Below are 14283 nucleotides of genomic sequence, written 5' to 3'. Positions count from 1 at the left end.
TAGTTGTACATTAATCACCCTTAAGGAACCCTGTTTAAATGCAACCTCATAATTCAGGTGAGCTACACTAGCTATGAAGATAGCAACTGGATACCTGCACAATTTACTGTGATAACTATTAAAACACATTGGCATGTTCAACTTTCCCTTATGTTCCATTACATTCTGGCCTCTTAAAGTTGGGAGTGCTACATTCAACTATAATATATTTAAGATGAAGTGGCCTAGTTGAAAAAACCTAAATTTGTTGTTATTGGGCAGGTAATGTCATCACTGTGCACTGGCCAGCATCCAATATTAAAGCACATTAATTTGAATAGAAAGAGTAGTATTCTTATCAAAATTGTCCATTTACACTAAAGGCATAAAGCATTCTACAAGTTTCCTTTTTATACTATGCTTCAAACCAGAAGGGCCAATATATTACTTGGTGTATAGCATTATCTTCAATTTTTGAGTAATGTTTAATTTCATATCACATACATGCCCAATTGATTTCTGCCAGGATAAGATTGTTCTATACACCTATGTAAGATTATGGTCACGCAATTACACAAAAAAGAAAAATCAATAATTATCAAAGTAAAAACATATCCAATACAGTCATGCATCTATATACTGCCTACAAGACCTTAAAACTGAGGCTGCTGCTTTATTGTAAATTTAGGATATCAATATTTAAGTTATCTAAATTCCCCTGCAAATTGAGTTTTACTTGAAAAAATATTTTTCCTACTTGAGAATCATTTCCCAATCATCCTTGTAATTGGGTTTTTATAAAACTTTTAATTATACAATATAATTCTAAATGACTGGCCAGTCACTTAGACCACCACGCCTTCCTGTATATGTCATAAGGAAATATCAATATCAGGTACTTTTTATCAATTTTAAGGTTTGGATTTGAAAGATAATTAAGTACATGTAGCTTTGCAGAATATGCAGGCTTAGAATATAATTGGCTTTGGACATTTTCCTATGCAGAGAGTATGCCTTTCGAGTTTTAAGTAGCTGTTCAAGTTAGGATTACCTACATTGCACATTGCATGTCAAAAATGGAGGCACAATTTCGAGAAGTACACCACTCTGGTGCATTATGGACATGAACAGCGCTGAACACACATTTAGTTCTGATTCATAAACTACACCTGGAGGGTGATATACATTTAATAATTCCATGGGGCCTACTGACATTTCCAACAGCTTGGATGCTTTAGTGATAATATATGTGCCTACTTCCTTATTGCATAATATGGACAAGTAAAAGCCAGCATGTTACCAGCGTCATGCTGGTCTGAGTCACAATCATTTAGATAAAGTTTGCAAAATGCCTTGAGTAGGTACAGAACCTCTTCTTCTTCTTCTTCCTTTCTCTCTCTCTCACACACACACACACATTACCTTAGCTCTCCTCAGACATACACCTAATCAATACATATGGTTGAAGGTATATGCAAAATTTCAGACAGAACTTGATCTGCTTGTTGAGTGCAAGTATTTTAAACTACTAAAAGTATACAAATTTCCCTTATTATCATTTATATTCATGACTTGCTGAAAAATATTCCTATTTCTAAGAGTCTGGGGGTGGTCAATCACTCCCAAACTTTGCGTTTGCATTTATTTGGATCTGCCATGGATCCCTCTCTTCCACCTAAATGACTGTAAAGGACCTTACAGCCGACATCTTTTTTAAAAAGGAAATAAACATATTAAAAAGAATTAATCGGATAAGAAAATATACAATTAGCATTAATCATGCCTTCCAAGTTTGCTCTATATCCTATCTGCAGGTGTTTATCGTAATCATGGTTCATGTCTGGTCAAGGTCAGACCATGTCATGTTGGACATCAGTACCTACAAAGGGCACTGGTCATCTGGAACTGTGAACAGAACCAGTGGGGGTGGACTATTTCAGGTCACATTGATTTTCACTTAAACTGACCTCCCACCCATCAATAATGAGACAAGTACATTAAACCAGGTGTGGACCAGCAGAGATGGAAAGCTTTTACCTTCTTTTCATAGAAGGGTTGACAATTTGATTTGAATTAATATTTTAGCAAAAGGTATCTAGGTTGCCTTATAGAAATAAGGCATCGGGTTAACAATTCAATATAATTTCAAAAGAAATAAAACCCATTTAAATCATAAAATCAAATTTCAAATCAAACCAGAGAAGACCCATTGATAACCAGGGCAGATCAACTCTCATTCACAGTTACATATATGCCAGAAATCCAAGTGATTCCATGAATTACTACACCATCAAATAATTTATCAGCTGCTACTCCTAAACAAAGCGCAGATATATTTAAACGCAAAAGAGATGGCACACTTACTTCCAACATACCAACTATGCTCCCTCTATGGCAAACTATTTCAAGTTTTTATTTCCAATATAGACATTGTCTATTTTTTTTCTAATTAATGATGCCTAAATCTCATCATCTCTTGATTACTACAAAAGGACAATAATGCATTACAGGAGATCTCCATTATGCACTAACAGATGGATTGTGTAATTGCATTGCCGTCATTTTCCACTTAATTGCTCTGTCTGGAGCATCAAAGCTACCTTCTACAGGAAATTATGGAAATATCCAGGTTGTTCAGCATATAACACTTATACATAGGAAGTAAGCAAACAGAGAGAATAAAGGATTTTGCAATATATGTTTCATATTCAAGTGAAAAAGTTAGAAGCAATATTTTTCAGTAAAAACTAGAATTACTACTGACTGAATTTCAGACCTAATACATGTATATATAAGACAATCTCCTTGGCCTTGAAAAGTTGTTTAAGGTAAACCATTTACCAATGCATCTAGCAGCTCTACTAAAGGCTTGTGCTTAAAAAATAGGTCGGTCCTAGTTGGCCCATTTCTCACGTAATTGCGTTGGAAAGTTTAACAATTTTCCTTTTTACAGCAATCAAAACCATCTAATTCTCCATATGTGGACATGAACAAAAGAATAAATATCATGAATCAGAAACAGATTGAAAATTATGAACAATGCACAAATACATTGATCCCTTCCCCTTACCTACCTCCATTTAGTATCTATTTCCAAAGGTAAATTTCATTAAGGATTTGGTTACCCCAAATATTTTGGGGTATTTTCCACTCAGATACTCTGTCCCAGTGAATTTCAGAAATTTTCTGTTCAAGAGGAAAATTCTTGAAGTTCGCTGAAATTTACTTGCAGTGTTTTTTTCTCCTTTTTTCTCATGATGTAAACTCTCCTAGAAAAGTATTTTTAGGAAAGATGTGGTCAACCAACCTCAGTGTTCATCATGGTGTATTCATCACCTGGTCGTAATGGTGCAGCTCTCTTCTCAATGTCAACCTAGCTTTTAACTTGAAACTTTTGGTGCACCACTTCTAGCCTGGTCTACTCTTGTCCACTTATTAGTTTTCTAATGAAACTGGACATACTGATCAGTCCACCTGTCACCTTAACAGTGTTAACTCCATCAACAACTTCGCTCTTTCCACACTTTAAAAGATCTACCCCAACAGGAACCTGATAGTGTTATTAAAGAAGGTTTGGGTGTCTGGATATATATAACAATGCTGATTTCAGTCATCTACACATGATGTGTTTAAATTTACATTTTTAAAGGATTAAATACGCACTTCTAGTTAATCCATCTGCCAAGCCCATGACAACATTGAAATAATCATATCAACAAAAGTAAACTAGAACTACTAGAAGTACACCAAAGAGACATTTAATCTGCATACAGTTGCAGCAGATTAAAAAAAAACTTGCCATATATCTTCTTAAAGTCAGGTAGTCAACTTAAAGTGAATTCATTCGATTAAGTAGGCTAGCAAACTTACTGACAATGACTTTTTTAATGATCCTTAATGTGTTTGATGTGACAAGACCTGGTAAGGACAAACTTGCATAAATAAACAAGGGGAGGAGAAAGGAAAGGGCATAAAACAGACAGGTGAATACTATATGTCAAATACAAACCTTTTGTTTTTCAGCTTCTTCAAAATAACAAAAAGTTCTGAGGATGCATATGGAACAATGTAGGGGAATTTTTTTACACAGTGTGAAGCAAAGGCAAATATGATTTAAAAAAAACATCTCTCTGTAAGGTGTAAAACCATAAGAAGCGAAGTGGAACAGATGACAGGCATGAAATTAGTCCAAGTGAAGTATTGTCAGTTGAAAGGAAGATCAGCTGTGCAGAAAATTAGGAAGTGACATACATCTTTAGGTTCAATAAAGTCAGCAAGCTCTGATAAAAATGTCTTTGAAAGTCAATTCTCACACTAGTCCTGATGTTTTGTACTTTCATATTTTACCACCATACATTTTTATAACTTTCATTTCATTAGTTCTAATATGAACCTTGTGTCAAAAAGCATTTACTGAAAAGATAAGGAATGAAAAGTAAGAAGTAGTGATTCTATGTCAACAATTGAAAGGAATCCATTCTTTCTACTGTAATAAACATGTTGAAAATAAGGACATATTTAACAGAGTCAGAAGGTGAAGACTACACAAGCAAAAAGCTATGGGCAGCTGCATGTGCAAAACCATGACAAATAACAATAATAAATCTAACTTCTCCACCTAAGAGAAGTGGGAGGTCTTTTACCAGTTTCAAATCACAACTATACCATTGTCCTGAATGACAAAATTTTGGTAACATGTCCTTTCTAAGTGTCATTTATAGGTTGGCAAGGGAGTGATTATGTTGTCAATTGTCAGAAAAGGTGACACACAATATCACCCAGGCAAAGTGACATTTTCAAAAACATCTGGGGCACTGTAAGGCCCTTTTTGTCTCTTCCATTGCGTTTGTTGCTGCACTGGTAAGTGCTTAACCATAAAAGACTATCACACAATAAAACAACTTGCAGTGTATAAGGAAAACAAGTTGTCCATAAAACAAATATCCCTGTTTAAAAAATAATGTCAAACTCCAATTAATGAATATGATGAAAACTGAACACCAAAAGCTGATAAGAGCAATTTGCATTACCTTTTGTCTAGACAGACTATTTTCTGTATGACAATAGTCTTAAAGCATACATGATTACCTAAGTGCAGTAGACAATCTTTTTGCTACTACTGCACTATATACCTTAAAAGACATTTTGACAAAGTCTTTAATCCAAAGTGCTTCAGACCCCTCCCCTGCTCCACCCCACCTTTTACCACCTGTATCACCCTCACCTCAAGAGAATTGATCAGCCACTCCCCTTTTCACACTAACTACAGCATACTAATATATTGCCAATACAATTTAACTAAATCGATGCCCTTTTCTCTCCCTGACGACACCTCTATTTCTCTCCCTACCTGCACAGTCTTAGCAGTCTCCCCTGTCTTTGTCTGCTTGCCAACAGTCACTTGGACTTTTCTTGCCATGTTCCTTTCTGACATGGTCATCAAATATTGACCAGTGTACTAGCCCTGTACATATACTAGGTATGTTCTGGGGTGTGATGATGATAAAATAATCAACATACTGTGTTCACAGTGATGGTCTTGATTAACAGGGGTGCATTTCCCCAATTTGCACAGTTCGCTTCCTACTCAGCTAGGTACTTAGTGTGATCTCTGCCAGACATCTCAGTGATTCAGTGGTGATGTATGCCTATCTTGGAAACCTGCAACATCATACTGGACAGAGAAAACTCTGAAAACTAGACTCTTTTGTGTACTCACTGTTAAGAATTATCCTCAATTCCACTTTCTTTGGATCAAATAGTGTCTTAATGTCAAAGACAAAGTGATACACAGATCAGAAACAGTTCAATCCACAGAAAAAAAAACAATGTCCCACAGAAAGTCAGTCATGTTATGGCACTGCCACAGGAAACTGATGTCAGATTACAGAAAGCTTTTAAAATGCCATTAAGTATTTCAGTCTTCTCCTCTCAATGTAAAATCGATGGAACAAAGGTTTATCTCTTGCCAAAAAAGAAAAAAAATAACAAATTCGATGTTGTTTTAAAAGCAATAACTGTCATCCCTCTGGGAGTTCTCTTCTTAATTCCTCAATGAAATTATTCTGTAGTCATAAGCATTACTTAATGGGATTAAGGTAATAAATTGAATCTCAGGAGAATTGGTCGTCTTTCACCAGAACTAACAGTGTCAGGTAAACCAGTGGCATCAGTTTTTTCAATTAAGCTTCAAAGAAAAGAATGAAAAAATCACAGCTTTCCAGTATAATTTGCTGTCTGCAGACAACTGGAGGTTCATCTTTTCATTTCAAAAAGTTAAAAAAAAAAGGAAAATGAATAATTTTAATATGTTTCCTAGGACACTGCAGGATGATTTCCTCTTCATGATGCATTTATCCTTTGATAGTTATCAATATCATATTCCTGATAATATTGAACACTGATCCATGGAATTAAGGCTGTCAGGCCACAGATAAATATGCTCCTCGTCTGTAGCTCTTGAAATATGCAAATCAAATGGTCTTTTTTAATGGAACCCACGACTCCTCTCACAGACAACAGCACTATGCAATTTCACTTCACTGTCACGAAGCCACTCTTAGCTATGATATACGCCCTCAGAAAATCTATTCTGAAACTAGGATTACACAGAGAAGAGCTATATATGATGCTACAGTACTAGGCACGTATACAAAAACATCCTGATGGAAGTTCTCGTGATTCATGTCCTGCACACCTAGAGATATGCTTTACTCCGTCTTCCCACAACCAATCACGGGGGATCTCTTAAGAGTAAATTATTACAGCAAACGTCTGCCCTTGGTAATCAATTTAGTTTCTATGCAAATACGCAAATCCCATCTTATGAATCCATCAATTTCACACCTGACAATAAACACCACATTATCCTTCTCATAATTTTGTCCCGTTTTTTTTTTTCAATTAGCGCTGATCCAACAAAAGAGCTGATCATGTCTCTGTAACCATGGCATATTCTTCAGGCTTGTAATACTTGGTCAGTAATACTCCATATCCAACACCAATCAACTATGAACTTGACCAGCCTGGTCAGCTTTGCAACCCACATAGCACATCAAGTCATTGCATTTTAATTAAAATGGGCACAAAAATGCCTTGATATACTGACCAAGTGCGTGCCACCCTTTTATCGGAAATACTGTTCGCAGTAACTTATGTTATAGGGAATCTTACACAAACTAGATATTGTTCCCTTTTGACTTTTCATTACAACTATTCATCTTTCCATCTTTGTATCTTCACGAAGCCTTGAACATCATAGTAACAGCAATATGAAACTGAGTGAATCAGCTGAAAAATCTTAATTCGATCAACCTGCAGTACAAGCAGCACTTCTTTCCTGCCTAGGGGAACTTATCCAAAATGGATTATTACTTCAAGCAAATGTCTCAGTAAGTAGTGGTCTTGTCAGTTCTAAATACTCTATCACCAAGTGACTTACTTTTACCTGTTTTGTGTTAGGCTGCTTGACAGAGTAATGCTATTATCTCTTTAATTATGAAAACTATACTAAGCAGCAACGTAATATTTTAATTTAATGTCACTTTAAATTGCACTTTATTTTCAATCTTTCTTTTTCAGCCTCAGCTATTTAGGATATCCTTATGTAGCCTATTTGACGAATGTCTCAAATATCAAAATAAGCCAGTAACTAGATATTTGGAAAACAAAATGAAAATCAATTTAAAAAATAAAATAATGAAAAATAAATAAATGGTAAAAATGAAATTAATAATACTATGAAAAAATCAAGGATCATCATGCAAATAATTTTCAACAGCTACTTTACCTTTTTGATCTGTTCCCTTAAACAGCAATCATCTATCGTCAAGGGAGAAGCTGAGAGGAAGGATATGACTATGTGCACATTGAAGATAGAAGATATTAGCTATATTGTAGCTGCTGTAGTTCAATGTGTTACAATACATGCAATCTTAAATGGACTGTACACATATTTTGAGCACGAAAAAATTAAATTAGCGAAGTTTTTTTTTACGATATTCAAGTACTTACTGACCTGCACTACATCAAGATTCAAACTCAGAGATTCCCTACATTCTAAAATCACTTTTTTCTTCATTTGGCTTAGGTTGATTGAACTATTACAAGCATTTCCCGCACTTTCACTTTGTGTTAAAATTCACTTTTTAATTGGGTTTTCAAATTCATTTTTGTGAACATAGGCCATTTTGAAAGAAACAAGGACAAAAAACAACATGAATGGCCCTCAAGATATTCTGCTACAAACTACAAGTGCAGCGCTTAGCAACTGATATCTTTAATCTAAGATTAACAGATTTGATCAAAGCAGCCGTCAGGCAGCCAATTATAATCACAGTTTATGTTTTAAAGGGATTCTGATTAGCATTTACCATTATCTGAACAGAAAAAGGATTCCCAAGTGAATGATCACTTTGAGAAGTATTTCTTCACCTGTTGGAAGGTTAATGCTATATAAAATATAAAACAAATGCTAGTTCACAAAATCCAATCTTAAGTTCCACTGCAAAGCTGTTTCATTAATAATGTGGTGCAATATCAAACTAGCTGCTTTTAGAATATTTTATCAATCTCTTGCAAAACTGGTTTTCACAGTAAACAAAACCTCATGCACCAAATAAATAAAGTTTTTCAGAAATATATAGGTTGGCCTCACAACAAAATGGTAGAATCCCATGACAGAGTTGAACAATGCTATCTGAGATGAAATTATCACTGCATTCTCCATTCTACAATAAAAGAATACTCTTAGTGTTTTTTCTTAAATAACAAATGTCTTTTAATAAAAGCAATAAATCTAGCAATAAAATAAATATTCTACATTTCTACTACTGAATTATTTCAATCCACATAAGACTCATCTTGTACTGTACTACAATAAAATTCACCATAGTAACAGACACACCTACAGCAATCAATGAGATCAGGAAGAGAAGCCCCTCTCTGTAGATTCCTCTGCTTGACAAACAAATTACTTTGGCTAGAGGCTAGTGCAGACAGACAAGGTCAGAAAAAGTCAAGGGTTAGGGCAACCTCCTTATTTTACCACTCTCAAAGCAATTCTAAAAGATTTCAAAAACATTACAGGCACTTGTTTCCCTACAAAAGCCATTTGATTTTTACATGCTCAAGTAATCACAGGGTTGAAGTATGCTTTTAACAAGTGAAATTTGCATGAGTTCTAGAGCAGCTACGAACCAAACATTGCCACATATTATGATTGGTTGTTTCTGAGAGAATATCATCTTTATCAGCAAGATGTTTTGAAGTTTATTTTCATCCTGTGGGAAAAAGCCAGCAGCATTGCTCAATTACACCATATGACGCCATAATGGCATAAGGCACAGTTTATGTTGCAGCTGGTTACATCATGAAAGCATATTTGATATACTTTTCATGTTTTCTTAGAAAATCTATCAAAACACTATTCAACAGGTCATAACGGTCACATGTCTGCCTGCCAAGAATCCAACTTCTCCATATTCCAAATGCCTTTTGAGATTGGGACCACTTTAGAGCTGAGATCAAACTAAACTAACATCCGTCATCAGAAAAATAAGATTGATTAACCACCAGTTAGGTGTCTGTGGTGTAGCAGAAGCAGCAGGGGCGGGGGGGGGGGGGGGGCATTATGTGATCCAATAATGATGCAAGACAGTCCCATGTCTGGTCTATCCTAGAAGTCTGTCGAAACAGACCTTAAAGGTATTCTATTTGGGATTTTTATGCTAAATCTAATTTTATCATACTAAAGAATCATTGCTTGATCCATCCTTGAACTTAGATTTGATGTTTTATGCCATTTTTAATTGGATAATTTAGTTCTCAATGTCTGACCAGACATTGACACTGTCATAGTTTTCCTGAAATTTCATAAGGATGACGTCAGGTACTTTCATTTGAGGGTAAATGTATTATTTTAAGGTTTGAATTAGGAAGGACATATAGCTTTACAAGATATTTAGACAAAAATAATTGTGGGACATTTAAAATGTATATAGTACACAGAAAACCTGTACTATATGTATAATGCACAAGGACACGTGGTTTTCCTATTGTCCTTTAGAGGAAGAATTAGTACACTGAGGAATAAGTCAATAGTATTCCTAAGCTATTGTATATTTCATAGGATGACTTCAATGTCCTAAAAGATCCATGCTTGGGTAATCATGTACAAATAACTGTCAAATATTGTCTTCGTATTTAATGCATGACCATGAACATTAGAAGACGCATTGCATTTACCAAATAATAACCATGTTCATTAATACACATGTAGCAAAATCTTTGGCATAACATGTATCACACGATTCCATCAGCCACCAAATATCCAACTGAATTACATACACGTATATGTAAAATCTGTTGTTTTTTTTAAAGATTTTTTCTTCATTGTGTTATAATTTGCCAGCTGCTAAAACCATTTATAATGTTTACAATACAGCAGTGACATTTATGGTGGCTCACTTGAAGGAGGTACTTGACACCTTCACATGCAGTGTAATTTCATTTGTGATGGATAAATGGCTATAATGAGTAGCTATAAAATGTTTGATAGGCATGCACTGTTATGTTATGACTGTGTACATGCTGATTTTATTTGGGAGACCTTCATGCTTAATTTCAGAAAACCACAACTTCAATAACTTTTTGTAAGAAAATGCAAATTAAGGTGCTTTTAAGCTATGATGAAATTCTTTGAAAATTAACAAGTGGTACTATACTTTTTCAGACCATTTCCCACAAAAAAGGGCTGATTTCTTTCAAAAATAATAATCAAATGTAAATATGTGCCTCTCACCAACATAATCCATGTATTGTAAACAATGTATATACCACCACAGTCTCTACCTCAGGGGACACTTCATAACAAAAATTTGTCAGCAAAAATGACAGTGTACATCTGCTCGTGATCTTTAGGTTCACTTTTGCTTTCACCAAACAATGACAAATTTAACAACTTTCATAAATGACGACAAGGTATGACAGGACTGAGGGTTTAACTAATATTTTTCATTTGCGTCAAACATGTCTGCTGGAGTTTTCTCCAATATTTTTCACTGACACAAAACAATCCAAATTTAATATCTAAATACTCAAATGTATGTTCTCCAGTAGACATGTACTCCTTTTCCTAACTTGGTCACTAAGACAAAGTTTGTTTTCAGGCATATAGCAGTATAGTAATTTCAATTTCAAATGAAACCAAATTAAGAAAACCCATGCTGGGATATAAAGAAGCACATGAAGAGGTTTATTGTTGTTGTTTTTTTCACTTTTGATTTCTAGCTGTCATGCCTTTTTCTATAACCATGAAATAGCCTTTTATTATTTCTTCACATTTCATTTTATCTTGCCTTAATTGCCCTCTAGGCTACATGTGATTAGGATGGCCGACTGCATAGATCTATTGTTTAACATGCTATGAACAGAATTACAACTGAAACATGGGATTTAATACTATAAAAATATAGACTGACTTGATGTGAAAAATTGGCAACCTTGTATGATAAAAGACAATTCAAGCCCTTTACAGCAAAAAAGACCAAAAACTTGACAACATTCTAAAAGAAAAAAACTAATGTAAACTTACCCTTATATTCAGCGACATAGACAAGAGGTGGCAAGACACACCACTCCAGAACACCACCACAGCTCCAGTGATTATAACAGTATAAAATATAAAGAACAACAACAAGGCTATCTTTATAGAACAGATGATCTCTTCACCCACAGAGCAACAGACTGATTGCCAGACCCCAAGATAAAATGGTCCACTGACACTATCTATTGTGAGTAATGAAGAAATCTGCTAGATCTAGCAAGAACCTAATATGTAGCATGGAGCTGTGTTTAGTAGGAGTGTTGTATTTGACTTGGCAGAAGTCTAGTTCTGGGAAGTGGGCTTGTTATAGCTGATCCATCCATGACTAACTGATATTCAGTTTGGATTAAAAACACCTTTTTAAGGCTGATCCATTTAAAAGAGACTATTGTATTTCCAAAGTGTTACTCTAGACAATTTGTCTTTTTTTCTTATCTTTCTATAATAAAATTCAATTAAATTTCCAGAGGATAAAGGAAGTGTTTCTGTCCCACTGGCACCAGATTGTGTTATTGTTCTAGAAAGTCTAATTGATTTGTATGTTATACAATTAACTGCCAAAGCAAAAACAAAGTGAGTTTCACAAGTAAATACATTCCTTTTTTCCTTTTTCTAGTTTATAATGTTCTATGTATCTTCCAAACAATGGTCTGGGGGGGGGGGGGGGGGGGGCATAACTTATTGGGGGAAATACATGCCAAATGAATAAAAACATTGTAGTTAAACATGTTTTATTTTCATAAACACTAGTTCCATGTTTCAATCCAAGATAAGGGGTGTCTTCAGATGAGTGATATTTTGCATGGAATGAAATCTGTACTATCCATATCACCTTTACCTCCATATTGAATAATATTATGAATCGAAATATAACCTAGCACGCATGCACACACATACACAGATACTTTATGCAAATTAATATTTTGATAAAGATAACAAATTTGCAAGCAAGCTGACCTATCACTAAACAGCATTTTACACCTGATTTGTTACTTTTGCACCTATTAGCCCAACTGACTAGCTAATTTATAAGGCTAACGGTGCCAATTTCAGTTATTAATCAGGCTAGGCTAACAAATGATAACTGTCTATCCCTGCATACATGGGAATATCCAAGACACACTCTCAATCAGGTCCTTCCCTGTTGAGGATCATGAATTATGGGGCTTTCCATTCTATTGACCTGAATTGAATGTCCCTGGAAACTCTGGGCAGCATCTAATTAGCCTCTAGAGCCACAGAGGCCATTACAGCATTAGTGTCTGTGAAAAATCAATAGATGCCCTCAATATCATTGAGGGGCCCAAAGGAAAAAATCCTCCACAATATGGACTTTGACAGATTACCATTTTCATCAGCTCCAAAGTTGTTGTGGTTGTGTCAAGTGGATGTGTTGGAAAGTCCAATAAAAATGGAGATATTTATACTAACACAAATTTGGAAGATATTTTTTTACTAACTTTTACAAATTTAACAACCAAGATGAATCTGAGCTAAGCATAATCTTCCATCTTAAATGTTGAACACTGCACAGTTGGCGGTGTAACAATGATTGCACTAGCTGAAACAGTAAATTAATGTTTGTACATTTATCATATTATCTGAAACAAATAAATTGGGTTGTAAAAAACAATCAGAGTTTTAATCAAATCTGGGGCCCAAATAAAGATATTCTTGTTGTCCAAGTCCATTATTTTAAATTATGTGCAAAAATTCCCAGATTTCTGGAGTATGGCCTACTATATACCTGCAACCATTATTTTACAATAACCATGAAAGTCATCACTAAAGTTAGTGCTATTAAAATTTCTTTTACTTTCAAATCAAAACTAGAGTTATCAGCCACTGACATGTTAATTAACTACTTATACCAATCTTCACCTATCAAAGGAATCCCATTCCACTTAAGAGTAAAGTGTCTACAGGCACAGATAATGGTAAAAACTTAACAAGGAAAATCAATTACAAAGATCCCTATCATGTTTTAACATGGCCAACTCCAAACATTTTTAATTTCATGGTTAGTTTCTGCAGACAGTTCTCTGCCACACTTGGTATAAATCACAGTTATGGGAAGAGAAAGAATGAACGAGGCAGTCGAGAAAAAAACATCTTTAGCAGATGACAAAAAGGAGACCCATTGTGCAAGTTGGCACATTTATCATCATACCACAGGCATTTGTCTCCTCAGTTTTTAACTCAAAAAACCTCTTTGAATGTTAAACAAATGAGCTTCCCCACAAAAGAAAAACTACAAAGAAAACATCATCTATCAAACACCATCAGACGAAGACATTCTTAACAGTTCATCAAACCACAAAAGAAGCTGTTTTAATTGCTACTGACTTTGATATACGGCAAAGTCATTTTATTTGTTGTTTTTATTAGTCCTTTTGTTGTGAAATCTAGTGAAGATATGAGTATCAGTACCAAGGGTGGTTTGGCCCTAGCAGGGTCAATGACAACCATTCAGTAATCAATTTCTGTTTGCCAATGTATTGTCTGGCATGTAATGACGATCAGGTGCTTTTTAAGACAGTCTGGAAAACCTCTCTTTGTTGTGGGTCTAAGTGTGTGTACATGTATCTGTGCATGTGTGTGTGTGTGTGTGTGTGTGTGTGTGTGTGTGTGTGTGTGTGTGTGTGTGTAAGAAAGAGAGAGAGAGAGGAACGCCTAAGGAAAGCCAGTGCAATGCCTAA

At 35.0% G+C, this 14283-nt stretch overlaps 1 protein-coding gene across 5 annotated transcripts in view; it reads right to left on the bottom strand.

Annotated features, from left to right (window-relative positions):
* Positions 1-14283, bottom strand: part of LOC106170586 (neuron navigator 2) — a 167818-nt gene that overhangs the window by 123104 nt on the left and 30431 nt on the right. Inside the window, exon 1 of one of the 5 annotated variants that reach the window (XM_013550499.2) lies at positions 11573-11738. The exons of 2 other annotated variants lie outside the window; for them this stretch is intronic. In XM_013550499.2, the coding sequence (XP_013405953.2) occupies positions 11573-11590 (18 nt within the window). In that variant the 5' untranslated portion in view covers positions 11591-11738. Of the gene's footprint in view, positions 1-5329; positions 5489-11572; positions 11739-14283 lie in introns of those variants that run through there. 2 more of the 5 variants (XM_013550501.2, XM_013550493.2) reach the window with 2 other exon arrangements.

The sequence above is a fragment of the Lingula anatina genome, chromosome 1 (assembly GCF_051362555.1).
Source record: "Lingula anatina isolate TDL-2025a chromosome 1, LinAna3.0, whole genome shotgun sequence".
Taxonomy (NCBI): Eukaryota; Metazoa; Brachiopoda; class Lingulata; order Lingulida; family Lingulidae; genus Lingula; species Lingula anatina.
The sequence above is the reverse complement of the archived record's forward strand: the minus strand, read 5'-3'. Positions and strand labels throughout refer to the sequence as shown.